Source organism: Sesamum indicum, linkage group LG15 (assembly GCF_000512975.1).
Source record: "Sesamum indicum cultivar Zhongzhi No. 13 linkage group LG15, S_indicum_v1.0, whole genome shotgun sequence".
NCBI classification, from domain to species: Eukaryota; Viridiplantae; Streptophyta; class Magnoliopsida; order Lamiales; family Pedaliaceae; genus Sesamum; species Sesamum indicum.
Window position 1 is genome coordinate 1,477,536 of NC_026159.1, and position 17,725 is coordinate 1,495,260.

General features: G+C 37.3%; 5 protein-coding genes across 8 annotated transcripts in view; 1 reads left to right on the top strand and 4 right to left on the bottom strand.

Annotated features, from left to right (window-relative positions):
• Nucleotides 1–2,823, bottom strand: part of LOC105177377 (peptidyl serine alpha-galactosyltransferase-like) — a 7,442-nt gene extending 4,619 nt beyond the window's left edge. Inside the window, exons 1-4 of the mRNA XM_011100498.2 lie at nucleotides 2,684–2,823; nucleotides 1,954–2,327; nucleotides 1,267–1,437; nucleotides 216–459 (exon numbers count right to left, since the gene is read on the bottom strand). Of these exons, the coding sequence (XP_011098800.1) occupies nucleotides 216–459; nucleotides 1,267–1,437; nucleotides 1,954–2,327; nucleotides 2,684–2,752 (858 nt within the window). The 5' untranslated portion in view covers nucleotides 2,753–2,823. The remainder of the gene's footprint in view (nucleotides 1–215; nucleotides 460–1,266; nucleotides 1,438–1,953; nucleotides 2,328–2,683) is intronic.
• Nucleotides 4,611–6,184, bottom strand: LOC110013156. 4 transcript variants are annotated; one of them, XM_020698963.1, is made up of 4 exons: nucleotides 6,033–6,184; nucleotides 5,385–5,492; nucleotides 5,083–5,142; nucleotides 4,611–4,961 (listed from the first exon to the last, which is right to left on the bottom strand). In XM_020698963.1, exons 1-4 carry the CDS (start codon nucleotides 6,123–6,125, stop codon nucleotides 4,905–4,907), a joined length of 318 nt encoding a protein of 105 aa, XP_020554622.1. In that variant the 5' UTR covers nucleotides 6,126–6,184; the 3' UTR covers nucleotides 4,611–4,904. The 4 variants fall into 4 exon arrangements, with proteins under 4 accessions (XP_020554622.1, XP_020554623.1, XP_020554621.1 ...); XM_020698964.1 differs by having other exon boundaries at nucleotides 5,078–5,142; XM_020698962.1 differs by having other exon boundaries at nucleotides 4,611–4,990; nucleotides 5,078–5,142.
• LOC105177379 (small ribosomal subunit biogenesis GTPase RsgA) lies at nucleotides 6,571–9,422 on the bottom strand. Its single transcript, XM_011100507.2, has 5 exons — nucleotides 8,594–9,422; nucleotides 7,924–8,145; nucleotides 7,620–7,814; nucleotides 7,314–7,507; nucleotides 6,571–7,057 (listed from the first exon to the last, which is right to left on the bottom strand). Exons 1-5 carry the CDS (start codon nucleotides 9,239–9,241, stop codon nucleotides 6,874–6,876), a joined length of 1,443 nt encoding a protein of 480 aa, XP_011098809.1. The 5' UTR covers nucleotides 9,242–9,422; the 3' UTR covers nucleotides 6,571–6,873.
• LOC110013184 (myb-related protein 315-like) lies at nucleotides 10,881–12,249 on the bottom strand. Its single transcript, XM_020699247.1, has 3 exons — nucleotides 11,964–12,249; nucleotides 11,747–11,876; nucleotides 10,881–11,649 (listed from the first exon to the last, which is right to left on the bottom strand). The coding sequence occupies exons 1-3, from the start codon at nucleotides 12,094–12,096 to the stop codon at nucleotides 11,082–11,084; spliced, it is 831 nt and encodes a 276-aa protein (XP_020554906.1). The 5' UTR covers nucleotides 12,097–12,249; the 3' UTR covers nucleotides 10,881–11,081.
• The window catches only part of LOC105177507, a 4,570-nt gene continuing 354 nt past the window's right edge, over nucleotides 13,510–17,725 (top strand). Inside the window, 12 exon segments of the mRNA XM_020699125.1 lie at nucleotides 13,510–13,761; nucleotides 13,763–14,192; nucleotides 14,195–14,494; nucleotides 14,497–14,699; nucleotides 15,382–15,399; nucleotides 15,667–15,678; nucleotides 16,003–16,301; nucleotides 16,745–16,830; nucleotides 16,937–17,091; nucleotides 17,198–17,247; nucleotides 17,361–17,435; nucleotides 17,526–17,719. Of these exon segments, the coding sequence (XP_020554784.1) occupies nucleotides 13,510–13,761; nucleotides 13,763–14,192; nucleotides 14,195–14,494; nucleotides 14,497–14,699; nucleotides 15,382–15,399; nucleotides 15,667–15,678; nucleotides 16,003–16,301; nucleotides 16,745–16,830; nucleotides 16,937–17,091; nucleotides 17,198–17,247; nucleotides 17,361–17,435; nucleotides 17,526–17,719 (2,074 nt within the window).

Genomic DNA, 17,725 nt, shown 5'->3' on the forward strand with positions numbered 1-17,725 from the left:
TCCAAGTCTCTCATGTTTTCCTCTCTTCTCTCTCCAACCTCTTTCTCCTAGTATCTTAGTTTTGTCCTATAACATTTTTACTCTTTCAACTCTATTATAATTTAACCTTACAAAATAAAAGTTTAGTACCAATGAGAAAATGATAGAAACCATAAGAAGGACGAAATGCGGGACACATCATGGGATAAGAGATAAATATGTATGCAAAATGTTACCTCTGCAGCACCAAATGAGTATCCATACATTTCACTAATCCACCCAGTTCCATATATATCACCAGTGTAATTAGTAGCCCAGTGAGCTGTATCTTCCCGTACTTCTTCAGTTTTTGATAACCACATGGGTGCTAAAGCTCGAAGATCATCAATATGCATGGCTAAAAGCCCACCAACCTTGTCACAGAGTTCAGGATGCTTTGTGTGCAGTTTTGCAAGAACATTATCACATCCAACCAAGTACCTGTGAAGAATTGTACTGATTATGAGAACACTCTCACAAGAAATGTTATATAAGAAAGCTTGCAAAATTTCATTCCTAAATGAGCATCTTCTTAGCTACAAATTTAACACCATAAAGAAAAAAAACAAATAAATACACAGAAGAACTCTTCTTTTAAGAGTGATTTATCCATTTTGATTAATGATTTTCTTCTGAGATAAAATACCATGCAATGACACGGTTACTTGGTCACAGGCGAGATGGGTATCAAACCACCTAGGAAGTCATATGTATAACTTTCAAATTGACATCAATTACTTGAATAACTGTATGAAAAATTATGAAGATTCAAGCACAGAAATCTATTGCAAAATACTTCAATCATCTTTTGTTGGCGAGAAACTGAAATTCAAGTGCTTGAGAGATTTGATTTGTAGGTTTCACATTCATCAATTTCCCATCCATTAAAGTGTAGATGCACGAGGGATCTTGTCTAGATGGGAAAGATTACCCATTAGACATGCAACAGAGTTAATGCAGTAAACACCCTGAGAACAAGAGACAACAAAAGACTATCTAGAAAACAAATAGGGGCAACTAAGACAGAGCTATGTTCGCGGTTAAAATGAGAGATAGAGATAGAGACAGAGCGAGCGAGAGAGAGAGAGAGAAGGCGATCTAACCATCTGGCCTATGATTTCTATGGTCCCATCAACTAGTGACGGTTGAAACCAAAATTTGTTGATGCAAGATGACACTCATATACTGTAATCTCTGAAAATTCACAAGTTTCCGACTGAATGAAAGGATCGAGAACACTATTATTACCCATAATACGCAGCAACAGGTCTGCCTTTCTCTGCTCCAAGCTCCCATGGTATGATTGGACCTCGAATGATCATATCCGCATCTAGAATAACCACCCAATCAACATTCTCTGCCTCTTTGCTATGTTTAAGCCAGTGAACTACACCAGCCGGTTTATTAATTGCAGGATACCTGCAATAACCAAGGAAAAATCATAAAAGAAACAAACTTTTTCATTTGTCTCCACAAGTGCACACAAGCATAAGTGGATTAAACCAAAACAATAGGAAAAAACTTCTATGACTCCAAAAGGATGCATGCTTAACAATGGTGTCGACGTTGTAGAAAATCTTTCTGGAAGTGGTAAAATAGTAAAACAACAACCTCTGATTAATATTCACTCAAACAACAAATGAAGCAATACCTTCAGTAGTGAGAGTTCACTTCTTGAATCTAGAAACAAGAGGCAATAATAGGAATAAGAAAAACATAAAATACGACCCACTTCTTAGAGCCAAGAAACTAAACTCAAACAATTAACACAAAAACAATAATAGGCTTGCCATGCAGGCTGTTAGAGAAATAAAATACAACCACCCCTCTCATTCTGACACCTAATAGATGAGCTGATGTTTAAATACACGAAAAATCAAAGAAACTTAGATGTATGTACATGTCCAACATGCATGGATGTACATTTTCACTCACCAATCACCAGTCTTGGGGTGCCTACTCATTGAAGGCACTTCAAGTGTTGGCGCCAAGTCCATGCCTTTATAAGTCTTCTTCTCTTCCTCAGTACAACTGAGCAGCCGGGTAATCGGGCCAGGCTGCTGAGCTTTACGGAAGCTATGCATAAGGCCCACCGTTTGCCAATCGAAGTAATTCTGACACTCCACCGAGAACAGCGTGTGGATCCTATACGGCGCAGTCCCAACCACCACCTCATTGCCCGATTTCTTGGCCCCTCCGCCGCTCACTGACAGGCCCGCCACCACCACCACCACCACTAAAAAAGATGGAAATTTTCCCGTTGCCATTGTTACATAGCCAAGAACTAAAATGGGTTGCCCTGAAAAGATCTGAAATGTGAATTTTTGCCAAAGTCAGCTCTCTCCTTCATCATTTTCTCAATTTAATTGGATGCCAGAGATGCAAGATCGTGGGGCAAGACAGTGAGATTAAAGAAAAAGAGCGAAATTTCCAGTAATGACCTGTAATCTAACTGATTAAATCTATATAAAAATATATTAGTGTGAAATGTGAATATATTATTGGGGTCGGTCAACATAATCAGGATTTCTTTTCCCACGACTCACACAGTTCAATGTTGAAAAAAAAGAAAACAAGAAAAGCATCAAGTTCGTATTTTGTTGCTTGGGAGTGATCCAGGTTTTGGTGACAGAGAGGCGGACACCAAAGATTAAGGTTGACTTACCCAAACGACGTCGGAGTTGTGAGACACTTTTGTGAGTTTGTCCTGTTTCTTTCTTCCTTGTTTTTGCATTTAGTTTCAAAAATCAACACAACCTAAAACTTCATGCTATGTTAAGAGTGATTCAAGGAGGGTTCTTGTTAGATCACTTTTACTAGGAAGTTTTGGACTTTGAAATTTATTTGTACATATGAAACTTTTTTCCATTATTTCTTAAGAATTATTTATTTTCTAAAGTAGAAAAGTAGAAAACCATATTTTTGAGGGGTTAGGTGAAGGCGGACTTTCCATCCCTTAAGGAAGTCCGAGTCTTGGCAATCAATGAATAATCAATACTTCATAGTTATTCACTTGTGAAATTTAAGGCAACATTTTACTTGGTCTATGATTCATTTTGCACATTTGGACACTCTTAATTCATTTTTTACGTACTTGATTACTTAATTCAAGATTTAAAGCGTGTTAGGTTGGGGTGGAAAGTGAAAGTATAAGAGAAGTGGAAGTAAAAATAAATGTACAAAAGAGAGTTTGGTATTTGATTAGGAAGAAAAGACGGAGATGAAGTAAAACTTAATGTATATGAAACTCCTTCGAAATTTAATTTTTTTCATCCGAAATTAAGCGAAAAAATGAAAGTATAAGGCCAAAAAATAAAAAAATGTACATTTTTTATTTTTATTTTACTCTATTACCTATATATATATATATATGCATATAACTTTACTCCAATTCTTTTCTCTTTCCTGCTAATAATGTTATACATAATTACCAGAAAAATATAACAAAATCACTGGAGATGCATGCCTTCTTTGCATTGCCTTTTTCGATGCGTTTGAAGATGATATACAAAATTATTTTTGATACGAACAAAGGCGCTGATGTGTGGATTCGAATTCGTTGATCGAAAACATTATTAGTAATTTTTATTTTATTTAAATTAAATAATTTAGAATAAATGAACCATACTCATTTTGACAAATATTTTTATTAATAAAAAATATTCTTGTTCTTATTTTATAAATATTTTTATTAATAAGGTTTTTAAATTTTTGATATACTAAAATCATATTAGTATAATATTAATTCATATATTTTCTAATACAAAATGCAGATAAATGTTATTAAATAAAATTGCAAAACTCAATCTTTTCTTGTCGATATGTTTTCTCGTACCAAACAAAGGAAAATATTTAAAATCCACACTCTTACCAATCACACCAAAACTTGAAAAAATTATTATTCTTTCCCTTCCCCTCTTCACTTCTTTTTTCCTCTCAGTTGAACCAAACAAACTCTTACACTAAGTTACACTATAACGTATTGGGATAATAAGCAAGAGATTACTTTCACTGAGAAATGGTCTGTGATAACAGAGATGCAGGTTTGATTCCTCCAGGACAATTACGTTGTCTTAAATTAATTCCTCCAGGACATCAAACCTCTGAAATCAGTCTTTGGAAGCAGCTGAACATTAGCCCTTGTGCAGAAGCAATAAACATTTAACATTGCTGCTCATAAATGCACTGAAAATGATTTGGAACAGATCCCTACCTGCCTAACACATAATTCAAGGTGGGTGAAAAACTGTTTACCTTGGAGAAATGTCAATCATCCAGATGTAATCGACATCTTCATTATATTTTATAATAAATAGGATCTACATGTTAAAAGATAAGTGACATTCAACCCAAAGTGTACATACTATGTGTACAACCATAAATATTTTACAAATTATAAACAGTAATAATCCACTATGCTGAAATTTTGGCCTTAATTAAAAGATTTGTTCTTGGAAGAGAAATAATCAAATGTCCACATTAAAACTTTTAACATATACATGAAGCCTCTTGAAGATCAAAATAGGTCCTCATTTATTACACCAAAAATATCAAAGATTAATGTAAAGATCTTGATTAAGTAATCCTTCGTATAAATATGTTAAATAAATTTGTATATAAAATTGGTACTTCAACTACAAACCTGTTTACAAAAGATAAACTTGAGAATGAATGAAGGAAATAACTCAAAACCCCCTTCTGTATCAAAACAGGTCATTTGTTACATTTTTATCATGTGAACTGGAACATGTCCAGTACATCTACAGCCTCAGTGCATATTCATTCCCTTAACAGCATGCAACTCAACAACTTGAAGACTAAAAATCACTTCTTCCGTGGTGGATCCCTACTCAGTCCATGTTTCTTTAGAGTTTGGATGTAATTTCTCATGAGAGAAAACTTATTGCTACCAAGATGATAGAAGTAATCCCACGTAAAAATCCCTGTTTTATGCAAGTCGTCAAAAAGTAATCTACATCAACCACAAAGGTAAGAAATAAGTAATCAATAGGGAATTCTTTTGGCGCATGGCTTCTTTATGTTCATGAAATTATATTACCTCACCCCATAGTTCCCCACAGGTTCTGCTGACATGATTCCCACATGACGCCTCCCAGATATAACCTGATCAAGGCTCAAGTTATCCTCATAACATTAAAAGGAAAAAGAGCAGCCAACAACCAAAAGAAATTCAAATTTCGGACATCTATGATTCCTCAAATGAGAGAATTTCATCCACCATGTATGGAATTATTGTGTAATCATAAGGCTGATCCCTCCCCTCCAGAGCTACCAACCATTATACAATTTTGTTCATGGCGTTTAAAATTAAGAATGCCAACAATAAAGCACTGTCTTCCAGTTACCTTTTCACCTCTGATTGATCTAATCTTACTATCGACTGCTGGGCTATATATCCTCAAGTATTCAGCGGGCAGATTATAAGCACTGCCGTTGTCAAATTCCACCTCTACCTGAAAGAAGTTCAGAACACAGTCAAAACATAATGAAAGTATCATCAACACAAAAGCTATGACTCAAATGAAAACTCGGTGCTGTATGTCTTTAAGTAGCATATATATATGTATCATAAATTTCTGTTGCTAAACAAAGAATGTCAGACTAAAGAATAGACACTTGAAACTGTTTAGCACCCAATTTCTATGTCACTCAATCACATTTGATATTAAGCATTATACTCGATCTGGGAAAATCTAAATCCAGTCCAAGGACCTCCAGAAGATGTCTGTATATAGAACTAATATGCGAGGCTTGAAAGTTGATACACACACTTGTGAAAAAATCCGCATTAAAAAGGATTATAACCAAACAAAAAAAACATGATTCGTGCTTCTCTTTCCGGTCCACGATCATCAACTTAATTTCAGTTGGTCTTACAGCTACCCTGATTGAACTAATACTAGAATAGAAATCGGATGCTTCAATCAATTCTTCTTCTGTAGTAAATTCAGTGAGTGGGCAAAAATTAAAGTGGCAGAGAAATTAGAGCTCACAATTTTGGGAGCGTGAAGAGAAAACTTGGTGAGGCGAGGGCACTCCGCAACCGTCTTCACGCTTCGAATCGCGCTGTCAACTGTCCTCTTCATCTCGCCTCCCTCAGCGAGCGTGGGACGGGGCACAATTTGGCCCAGATGATAGGGGGGAATCCATCATTAATGAGCTTTTCTGAAGGGGAACTTGGTGGCCTTTGGACTATCGGATGATATGGGCCCAAAGGATCTGTTGCAGAACACTTTGGGCTAAGGATCTGTTGAGATTCTTAAGGAGGGTGTCAATAGGCCGATTCGGGCCAGGAATTTCACCAGACCCGAGTACCGCCTAATGGTATAGGTACAAAGATCCGGGTCCAATCAACTACGGCAAAACATGTGTCGTTGCTTTTCTTGAAAGCGTTAAGACATAGATTTTGATCATTACTTCTTTCTAATCATATTTAAAGTATGATGCTTTATCAATTTCATACATGAAAAATGTAAGAGTGTATAAGTAGTTTACCGATATTTAAAAAATAAAATTCAAAGCAAATTCGAATTAAAATTTAAATAAACTACGATGCTTGGTTCCAAATTCACAATACCATACCGGTCCTTTGATATGCTTGCAATGCTTTTCCGTATAAACTTCACTAACGGAAAGTTGATACTCGTGAGACAACGGCATTGCTGATAAATCCTGATCTTGTTACAAAATGTTCAGAATTTGTAAATCCTCACTATGAACAGTATTGAACTCTCATCGACTAAAAGGGTTAAGGAAGTTGAGATTATTTACAACGATCTTCGAGGCAACATGCACCATAGCGATTTCTTACACCATCGGAAGTGTACAGTTCCCTTATTGATTGTCTTCTTTTACTGCCCTAACAGGATAGTCTCCGTCCAACATTTCGTCATCATCATCAAGTTCATCCAACTCATCTAGTATAGACTGGTTGACCTTTTTGCGAGATTGTCTCCTGTGCTTCTTGGGTTCTAATCTTGGTTCAGCTTGCTTGACACCCAGTTCTCCAACCTTGAGCCTAATCCAAATTCCATTCCAGAAGTCAGAACAGAAAATAACGCAATTTGGGGGAAAAATGCAGGGAGTATAGCAATTTAAAAAATTCAGAAACAATAAGCTATAAGTAAAAGCTTTGGCAACAGAAATGTATCTAACTTTTTCATAAGCATGCATGATTCAGTTATTTCAGCTTTCAGAAATTCTGATCTTCAAACTCAATGTAACTTATGCGATGTGGCGAAGAATATATTTAACTGTGATTGCGTTGAACATACCTCACATCACTCTCTCTTTTCGTTCCAACAGTCCTCAGTTGAAACTCCTCTCTAATCTTAATCTCATCAAGAAGCTGAAGATAGTATGCATATCTTTCCCAGTCACCTTTCACAAGGCACCCTGGTTCACCTAGATGCAGGCAATCACTGAAAGAGCATTTTCCAGGTCCATTGTCTTTCAGCATTTTTTGGATCTGAGAAGGAAAAATGAATCAGTCATTCAGTTTGAAAACTGAAGATAGATATAGTGGCTAATTGACAGATGCATAGAACTAAGAGAATAGAAGAAGAGTTAATAGCAGAAACCTCTGGAAAATATTGCGGAAGGGATTGCTTCGTTACTTTCATCAAACTAGGCTGATTAAATCCGGGAGTGTCAGCAAGATATCCTCCTCCAGACAATGGAAGCAATGAAACATTTCGAGTGGTGTGCTTCCCTCTTCCACTCCTTGTTGACACTTCCCCAACACGCTGCTCTTCAAACCACTTGCTACCCAGAATCTGCACAAGTGATATTCCGAGTGGGGGGAGAGTCTTTAAATAATTTAAAGAATGAAGAAATACAGAATAAGCAAAAAAACATTATATATAGACCAAAGAGAAAACCTACAGGCTCAAACCAATTATCCTCTTCAGTAGCCGCAAGAACACTTTTATTGCCTCTTAATGCATTGATCAAACTTGATTTACCAACGCCACTAGGACCAACAATTACAGAGGTCTGGTCTCTCAGAATGAATTGCAGCGTATCCAGTCCACGTTTAGTATCAACACTACAAAGAACTGGCTCATAGCCCCAACCACGAAGCCGAGATTTCCACTCCACCAGTGTCTTCAGAAGTTGATTTCACCAGAAAGTCAATAATGATGAGGAATCAGGACAGTATTACATTACGATAAATAAGGGATATTCGAGTGCATATAGGAAACAATTAGACCAACATGACACTGAGATCATTAGTGTTAGCATGTGATTGCAGAGAAAAGGAGTAAGAACTGTACTACTAAAGCGAGACCTGTATCGCTAATAGCATTACCAACATTATTGAATAACGCTTAAGAAAAATTTACATACAGTAAAAAATAATCCTATATTTATGGACTTTAATGATTGATCTCGAGAACAACTTACAGAGTTTGCCATAAATCATTCAAATTAAGCAGCATAACATGTCCAATATCATTGACCCACTCTAATCAGTTGCGAAACGATTCACTTAAACTGGCTATGCTCTCAGGTCAATATTCAGAAAAATACAAGTATAAATGCAATTTCATACCGATTCATCAACGAGCTCCGCCTTATTCAGCGCAAGCGTGAGGGGGATTCCAGTAGATTCAGCCTCCACAAGGAACCTAGTAAGCATAAACGGTTCAATTTTCGGCTGCTCCAACGAAAAAAGCACCAGCAGATGATCGACATTCGCCACAGGAGGATCCAAAATCTCACTCTTCCGCTGAAACACATTTTCAATCATTCCTCTCCTGTCCACCCAATCAATCGACCCAACCAGAACCTTATCCCCCACAAGCACTCGCCTCCTGATTTTCTTCAAGACAGCCTTCACCACGCACAGCAGCTCCACCCCCAAACTTGCAGAATCTTCGGGCTGCGAAGCGGAATTCACGACTACGCGCATGAAATTGGCTTGCGATGAGGCGACGGTGCCGACTGCCTGATTTTCCGTCAGCGGAAGCTCATCGTCGGGGGATAGGGTAGGAGCAAGAGCGGAGAACTGCTTCTTAAAGGTTTCTCGAGCTCTGAGAAGATTCTTCTGAGGTTGCTGGTGCTGGTGCTGCCTTCTGACATTGATAGGGTTTTGGTGGTGGCGAGCAGCGGCAGAGATGAATCGTTGCTGGCATAGAAAACCTGTGGAGAGGAAGTGGGGTAGTTTCTGGCGGAGCACAGAAATGGAAGCAATAGTCATGGTAAATACATGAAGAAAACAGAGAAACTCGACGGTGTTTCTTCCACAGTAGAGAGAGAAACCGGAAAAGGGAGAGTGAGAGCTTAGGTAAAAGTAACAGAGGGAGGGAGGGAGGGAGTGTGTATAGAGACGGTGGTGTATGTATCGATCTAATCCCCAGTTCCAGTAACCGCTACTAAACAGATTCTCAACTAATCAAACTTCCGGAATACTCCGAGTCTGAGGACGCCCATCCCATCATCCCACCTCCCACCGATAAATTTCGATAAACTTTGTGTTAATCACAATTCACTTTATGGCCCAATTCTTCAATCCAATCCAGGCCCATAGGACTTCACAGACGGACCAGGCTTGGGCGAAAAACTATTTATGATCCAGTAAGGGAAAAAGGTCAAGTACACATTCCCTACAATTTTGTCTTTTTATTATTATGGTGGGGTGCCAATTGGACTGCTAAAAAGAAATGTTAATTTATGCTATCTTTGCTACGACATCTATAAATATAATTCATACACCACTTCTAACTTCTAACTTCCCATTACATCTATCCCTTATTTTTTAATTTAAAAAATAAAGTTATCTATATATGAGGATGAATTAAAATAGAGGCATGCATGAGCATGACGCCGCCCACATGCTCCCACAAATACACTCCCGCTTCTATATTAATAACAAATAATACACCATTACATTTTAGGCAAAAACCCTCAATATTGTAATAGTGCCTAAATTAATTGTTTTTTTTTTGTAGTCATTTAGATAAGCTTTGATCATTTAATTATTTCTTGAAAAAACTCATAATGCACCTCTTTCTGATTTATTCGTCATTTTTACCTTTTAGCACCATGTGTGTATTTAAATATTTGTACAAGCTACCTACTATAATTAATAAGTCCTTTCTTTTTATCTAAATTATTCGTGAATGAGATGCATTTTATTATTATATATATATATATATTAATTGGGCTAATAATTAACGAAAACATATTATTGATATACATCCAATTATGATCCCAACAAACATATTTTTATATGTAATCGTGCTCCTCCATTTGCTGTACTAATCAAATTCTTTGAAGAGCCAAGAATCCTAGAAAGAGGCATGATGCCTTCCTTGAAATTTTCATATGCAATTCCACATGACCCATGCGTTAAACAGAAGGCCTTTTGCTTAAGCAGTTCGGATTGTTTTTTTTTTTGTTACAAATTTTATTGGATCTTTTATATGGTTTATATATGCCATGTATATAAAAACAAATTTAATAAAATAATTAGCGTAATACATGTATCATATCGTAGTCCTGTAAACATTGATCCATTTTTTTGGTCAAGTACGTAAATGGGTTGAGATTTAGTGAGGTATGTTAACAGAAAAAGAGAAAATGACATTTATATCCCCAAGGTTAGGCTAAAATTTTCAAACACTTTCTGTCTTTTAAAATTATAGGTACATTTTTCGAGAGGTGTAGTGTAATATTTTTTAGGGAGTGTTTGTGGTAAACTTTGCCTATGAATAGGTAGTGAAGTTGTAATTACAATTGTAACGTCAAGAGGTGTACGTAACTGTAATTTTATAAAAGTCAGGAAGTGTTTTGTGTATTTTGACTTAACTTAATGGAAAGTCAAAGTGATTTACCCAAACTAGACCCAATGGAGGAGGACTAAAATGAAATAGAAGCATAGTACAATATATGAGACCCAAGCATTGCACCAGAAGATTGACTTTGACAAAATCCAAACCAAGAAGAAGGGAATTCTAAACTAAGACTATGAATTTACATGCATGGACTTAAACCAGTAATTAGAAGTGGGTTCAAGAATCATTGTGTTGCTCTGATCATCAAAAGAAGAGCTGTTGGTCTAGTTGGTTGAATCCATATCCATCCCATGATGACAGCATTGAGTCTACACTCTCAACCCATTTCTGCAGATCACCAGACGTACTACTTTCTTCATGAATGGAAACATTGCTGGACTCGGCTGCAGTCGAGTTGTGATAACTCACTGACACTGCTGAATCCTCATTGCTGTAACAATTAGTGGAATAGTTACTGTTCTGATTTCTCACCCACAAGTCCATGTCATGACTCCTGCACATCATCTCATAGTTATTTATCAGATGAACAGCACTGCTCTCATCACTCTTCTCGATTTCTGCTTCTGCTGTTATCATTAATTCAGCTGCATTCTGATGATCAGAAACCTTTTCTTCTTCATTCCCTAAACTCCGCTTGATTAGTTCTGATTCAGTTTTCTGCTCATGATCAACATTTTGTTTGGGGTGAATGGGGTGGTGTGTTAAGGGGTCTATTCCAAGGAGTCTCAGCCTCTTCTTGATTCGAGTGTTCCAGTGGTTCTTGATTTCATTGTCGGTTCGCCCCGGAAAATGAGACGCAATCTTAGACCACCTGCAAGAACATACAAGTAGCCAAACTGTTTAATTCTCAAGAATCAGACAAACAGATAAGAGAGTGAGGGATAGGATGAGAATGCGTCATTGATTACCTGTTACCAAGACGGGCATGAAGCTCTATAATCTGATTCTCTTCCATTTCTGACAGCTCCCCTCTTTTGAGGTCAGGTCTTAGGTAATTAATCCATCTTAATCGACAGCTCTTACCACATCTCAACAAACCTATCAGTACATGCATCATTAAAACAAAAACATTAGTAGTACAATGAATACATGGAATTAAAACAATTGATGATATTTATTAATAACCTGCAAGCTTAGGAACCATTCTCCAGCACTGAATGCCATTGTTGAGAATAAAAGTGATGAGCTTGTGGTCTTCTTCCATAGTCCATGGACCTCTTTTCAGACCAACTTTATCACAACAAGGTTGCCTTCCCATGTTGTAATTAATTAGTCACAACTAAAAACTAACTGCTAATTAGGAGGATAAAATCGAACAGAAGAGACCAGCAAATTTATAAGGATTATACATATATAAATGAATGATGTAGGTAGCTAGTGGCTTTACTACTGTTTGGGGAAATTAATATAAGGTTTTGATGGTAAAGCTTGTTGAGATGGGAAGGAGTTTATATTACAAGGAGGGGAAGATTCTGAGAGATAATAATGGATGCAGGGTTGGACATAAATAATGAAAAGGGGCTGGTTAAAGGGGGAAGGCTAAGGTACATGATTGAATGAAAAAAGCGTGATATGGGGTCAAGGCCTAAAAAGCGTGGATGCATATAATTAATTGAAGTTAGAAATAATTTACACAAAAGGGATCCTTGTTTCTTGGTTGACAAATTCTACAATAATTAATTAATATGCAACAAAAATGAAAAAATGTTTGTTAATGATGGGATTCCTATATATATTAGGTGGCGTCAAGGCTGCCTGGTTTTGTCGTTGGGAGCAACCCAACTCTTGTTTTAATTACTTGCAACCTTTACTACTACTACTATCTATATTGATGTAGATGCCCAACTTAAGTTAAAAAGGTATCTATTGGGAGAACTCATTTCAGATAGAAAACACACAAAATGACAAAAAGAAAAGAAAAAAATGGTATTGGATGTACTTATCAGAAATGACATATATCGATGATGATCCAACTCACTTAAACCTCTTGAATAATTGTTGGAATCATTAAGGTATATATGTTACTATCTCTTATTTGTCATATATGAACCTAAACTTTTCAAATTTACATAAACCAATAACACATAAATGATGCTCAAACTGATGCCCTTTCCATCTCTACTGCCCAAGTTATTCAAAATTGAGGTGCAACATATATAATGAAACCCTACTACACTCATATTTGCACAAGTCAGGTAGAAAGGTGTAATGGGCCGCATATGTCAATAGTTCACCTCATCAACAATGGGCCACATTGATAATGGACCTTGAACTTGACCCAGTCAAAATCTTCCCGAGCCAAGATCGGCCCAATACTGATCTATAAAAAAAAAAGCCCACTAATCAAATGGCAAACGCTAAATTATTTGATATAATTATACGTAACTATTTATGATATTTGTTTTTATCTATTATATACATTATTTTTTTAATTAAAATTTATTAAATTTATTAATATTAATAAAAATTATTATATACAAAATTATATTTAATTTTAATTAATTTATTATTTACTTATTACTAGTTAAATAAATTTTTTTTAATCAAACTATTCGTATAAGAATGGAATATTAACCTGTGAAAATATATAATGATATTTTTATAGATAGTTCCTTTACAGGTAGTTCCTTTATATGATCATATTTTTATATCACCCCAGACTAGCATCCAAATGGAATATTCTGGCTATGGAGTGATATCCGGCGAGAACTCTGTTACTCCGGCGATCTCAATTCGAGAAACGGTTCTTTTCCCCGACCAGGCGCTGGTTTTCCTGAAATATCCTCCGTCTGCCTCTCTATTTACCAGAGATGACATCAAGTGTATATATTTACCCCTCAACTCATCTCAAATGTGTATATATCTACGGTCAGGAAGAACTACTGACCCTTCAAAGTTCAAATGTGTTTACGGGTGGAAATTTGACGAAGGCAAACTTCGTTTTGTGGGCCGACGTCGTTTCTGCTGCTCAAGAGATTGTCAGGTGCAGAACCCCTCTGAGTGTCCTGAACAATCCACAAACATTTGGTATCAGCAGCTTTACTGATTCGATTAAGGTTTCGGTTAGGGTCGTTGGTAAGCGGACCCTCAGTTGCATGGCACGGTTGAAACATCACTTCAGCCCAAATCCAAGGTCTCGTGATAAACAACAGAAAATGTGCGTTTGCACCATGTTGAGAAATCAAGCTGGATTCTTGCCTGAATGGATCATGTACCATGCTCGAATAGGAGTCCAACACTGGTTCATATATGATAACAACAGCGATGATGAGATAGAGTATGTTTTAGAATCGCTCTTGGGGTCAAATTATAATGTGACACGACATGCGTGGCCTTGGATCAAGACACAAGAGGCCTATCGCTACATGACATTGTCAATAATAAGTCTAGACCTCGTGAGGTGGCTGAGGTGCGTGTCTCGTGCCACAGTTTTGGGCCATCAGGCCAGAAAAAGCACCCAACAAGAGGAGTAATGGCCGCTTATACATGTCGACTGGCTGCACCGGAGAGGCACAAGAGTATAGTGAAGCCAGAGGCGCTGCATTCTTCATTAATCAATACAGTGCATCATTTTCATCTGAAGCCCAAGTTCAGACACGTGAATATGAATACAAGTGTTGTGGTGAGTAATCACTACAAGTACCAAGTGTGGGAAGTGTTAAGGAGAAGTTCTATAGGAGGGTGGCCACTTATGTGTCAGACTGGCAGCAGGAGAGAAATGTGGGTTCCAAAGACCAGGCACCCGGTCTGGGAACCAAACCCTTTTAGCCATTGGATTGGTCTACTAGATTTTGTGAAGTTAATGATACCGGGTACTTGAGACTTGCACCAACCCGAGAACCGGGTTGTTACCATGGGAGTGTTAGAGGAGCAGAGCAAAAACGTTTGAAAATAAATAGTAGGAGTTTTCTTTTGTCTTTCTTTCTTGGTCTCTTTTTCTTTTATCATACGAGTTTGATGGTAGCGTAGAGATAGATAATTTAAGTGATTAATTGTGTATATATGTGTTCGTGTGTATGTATAATCTCAAATAGCAAAAGGTGAATACGTTATCTAGTTGTACTTGTAGAATCTGCATGAGTATTTATTTGGTGTAGAATGGGAACTTAAGATTAGGGCATAAACTGGTTTGCTGCAAAATTGACTTAGGAAAATTTTAGGAAAATTTTAGTTCAAATTCAATTAAATTAAATTTTAATTAATTATATGATAAATATAATATATTTGCTCTGTAATTGAATTGATTTGACTAAATTTGATTCGAATAAAAAATTTTCAATTGACTTAACGTAGTTATGTCAATATTTTACATCATCATTACGAGTGGTTAAAGATAGATCACATTAAAATATTGATATATGCTACTTTAAGAATAATTTACTGTAATAATGCCATAAAACATTAAGACAAGTAGGGTTTTATAATTTTTTTTTTGGGTTAATTCTAAGCCACTGATGAGGGAAAATGCATAAATTACAAAAATACCCCCTATTTTTAGCACTTTTTCATGCATCCTATGACTGCATCCTATGACTGCGCGCAGGTGGAGCCCAGTGCACAGGTATAGCAGCGGCGGTAGCAGGCTTTACAGGGGTGACATGGCCCGCTTTCATTGGAGTCACGTGTCGCACACATAGAGGGTATTGTACAAGTATAAATAGCCTTATTTATTATTATTCAAACAGGTTTCACCACTTATTTTTACCGTCATATTTATGGTCTCACTCGATCTCGTTAACATATTTTGGATCTCGCCTTTTCTAACTTAAGTATCGGAGGGCCATCGCTGAGAGCTTCTCGGCTAGTCTCACGTTTGCTGTGTTCTCAGGATCCACTTCAGGTAATTCGAAAGAAGGGTTCAACAATCTTAACCCAGCGATCCGATCTAGCGACCCGATCCGAAAATCCTGATTTCGCGCGACTTACATCAGCCACTAAGAAATAAAAAGAGATTCAGATTTTTTGAAAAAACTTTTTTTTTTTTTTATGACGACTGCTTCTTGAAAGATTTGACCAATTGAGAGTACGAGTTCCACAGTAAGTAATTTGCACTTGCAACACGGAAACACTCCCCAAACTAGCCGTTACTCTCCAAATATAAGAACCCCACTCCAAGAAATTTGACCGTTACGTCCACCTCTCTTCTTCCTCGCCCCCATACTAAGCAGTATCTTCTCCCTATTGGAAGGGCTTCAACGAAATGCTGGCCACAGAGTATCCCAACAAAAGCCCAGAAAACCCTGAAAGTGCATCTCAGAAACAAGCCGAAACCACCGAAGATGGCCCAAAAAATGAAAATTTGTTCAGTCCAAGGTTTCGATCGGTCGCCGCCATGGCTGGTTGGGATGAAGAGGCGCTTCTCGTCGCAAGCCTCATCGTTGAAGACACCCCCGATCGCCACTTCAAGCACAAGAAAAGATCCGATCTGAAGAGTTTCAGAACCCCACCAACAAATTCAAGAAGGTTCAACCGTATCTCTTCTTCTCAATATTTTTTCAATTATGCGTGTATGCTTATTTTTCGATTCGTCGTCATTCTGGGATTTTTTAAAAATTTTCCGTTTCCGGTTGGTGGTCCCGTTTTATATTGAGATTTATTTTCTCCGTGATTTTGTTTTGGAAATTTTCCTTTCTTGTATATTGGGTTTCCCTTATCTTTACATGGTCAAGAGGTTTTCTGTCCACACTTACGAGAAGAAAATCTTTCGAGTATGTAACTCTGTTCTTCTTAAATATAGATTGAGCCTTGAGGGCTTTGGTTTTCTTGTTCTATTATTGCTTTCTGGTTATGGAAGTAAAGAAGCGGTTTATGGCCTTCTGCCGCCGTGCTTTTGCTGTTGCTTCCTCAATTAGAATAGCCTCTATTATTCTTGTTTCAATCGGGATGTTAATGTGGGGTGTCTACAGAAAACGCAAGGCTCAGAGGAGAAGTCCCCCCTCGATCCCGGTAGCTGTTCTTGATCTTGATGAAGATGATCCGAAACCAAAACAAGGTCGCTTGATGTTCTCTGTTTCCCTTTTTTCTTTATGTTTTTTGCTCCATACTAAATTTTGGGTTCTGATTCTCTTTACATCTTTGGCTTTAACAACTTACTACAGAAAGTGAGAACATGAATAAAGAGTCAAAAACAGACACTACTGCAGAAATAGAGAAGGATAGAGAAGATGGGGTGAACACCAAGGGCAATGGTGTTTCGGGCTCAAGTGCTGCAATACCATGCATGGATAGGCTTCGAGAAGAACTTTCCTGTGCAGTAAGACTTCATTCATGATAATTAGCTTTCCTTCTTCCTGATCCTAGTGGCACGATGATATGCGACTATCTTGAGTATTGACATCTAACTTCATTCAACTTGGCAGATCTGTTTGGATATATGTTATGAGCCGAGTACCACATCTTGTGGACACAGGTAAAGCCAAACTAGATGATGATTTCGTTTTTTTACTCTGTTTGTCTATCAGATGTCCTCAATAACCAAACTCAACCAGGGACCTGAGAATGGTTTATTCTCTGTTCTTGCAGTTTTTGCAAAGTATGTTTGCGTTCCGCGGCTGATAAATGCGGGAAGAGGTGCCCCAAGTGCAGACAGCTTATCAGGTAGATATGTTGGCCAACAATATTTTTGTCTAGTGTATCATTAATTTCATATTATCCGATGATTTACTTGTATAATCTGAAATTTGGCAGCAATGGGAGATATTGCACAGTGAACACAGTTCTTTGGAACACTATTCAGCTGCTATTTCCCCAAGAAGTAGAAGCAAGGAAGGGGGCTGCTGATGCTGCTATTTCTGCCTCAGATAGGCAACAACCTCAACAGGGAACAGGAGCAAGAACTAGAAGTCATTCTTCTCGTAACAGAGCTGTTGAAGCCTTAAACAGTCCAG

Bases quoted from the DNA above. Each gene is read 5' to 3' on its own strand.
- LOC110013156 (XM_020698962.1), bottom strand. From the start codon at position 6,125: ATGAAGAGGACAGTTGACAGCGCGATTCGAAGCGTGAAGACGGTTGCG. The intron at 5,143-5,384 runs GTAACTGGAAGA...AGCCTTGATCAG, and splicing joins GATCAATCAGAGGTGAAAAG to GTTATATCTGGGAGGCGTCA. The intron at 4,991-5,077 runs GTAATATAATTT...TGGTTGATGTAG, and splicing joins GTGGGGAACTATGGGGTGAG to ATTACTTTTTGACGACTTGC.
- LOC105177379 (XM_011100507.2), bottom strand. From the start codon at position 9,241: ATGACTATTGCTTCCATTTCTGTGCTCCGCCAGAAACTACCCCACTTC. The intron at 7,815-7,923 runs GTAGGTTTTCTC...TCACTTGTGCAG, and splicing joins AGGATAATTGGTTTGAGCCT to ATTCTGGGTAGCAAGTGGTT. The intron at 7,508-7,619 runs GTTTCTGCTATT...TTTCCTTCTCAG, and splicing joins TTCCGCAATATTTTCCAGAG to ATCCAAAAAATGCTGAAAGA.
- LOC110013184 (XM_020699247.1), bottom strand. From the start codon at position 12,096: ATGGGAAGGCAACCTTGTTGTGATAAAGTTGGTCTGAAAAGAGGTCCA. The intron at 11,877-11,963 runs GTTATTAATAAA...ATGTACTGATAG, and splicing joins AATGGTTCCTAAGCTTGCAG to GTTTGTTGAGATGTGGTAAG. The intron at 11,650-11,746 runs GTAATCAATGAC...ATGTTCTTGCAG, and splicing joins CATGCCCGTCTTGGTAACAG to GTGGTCTAAGATTGCGTCTC.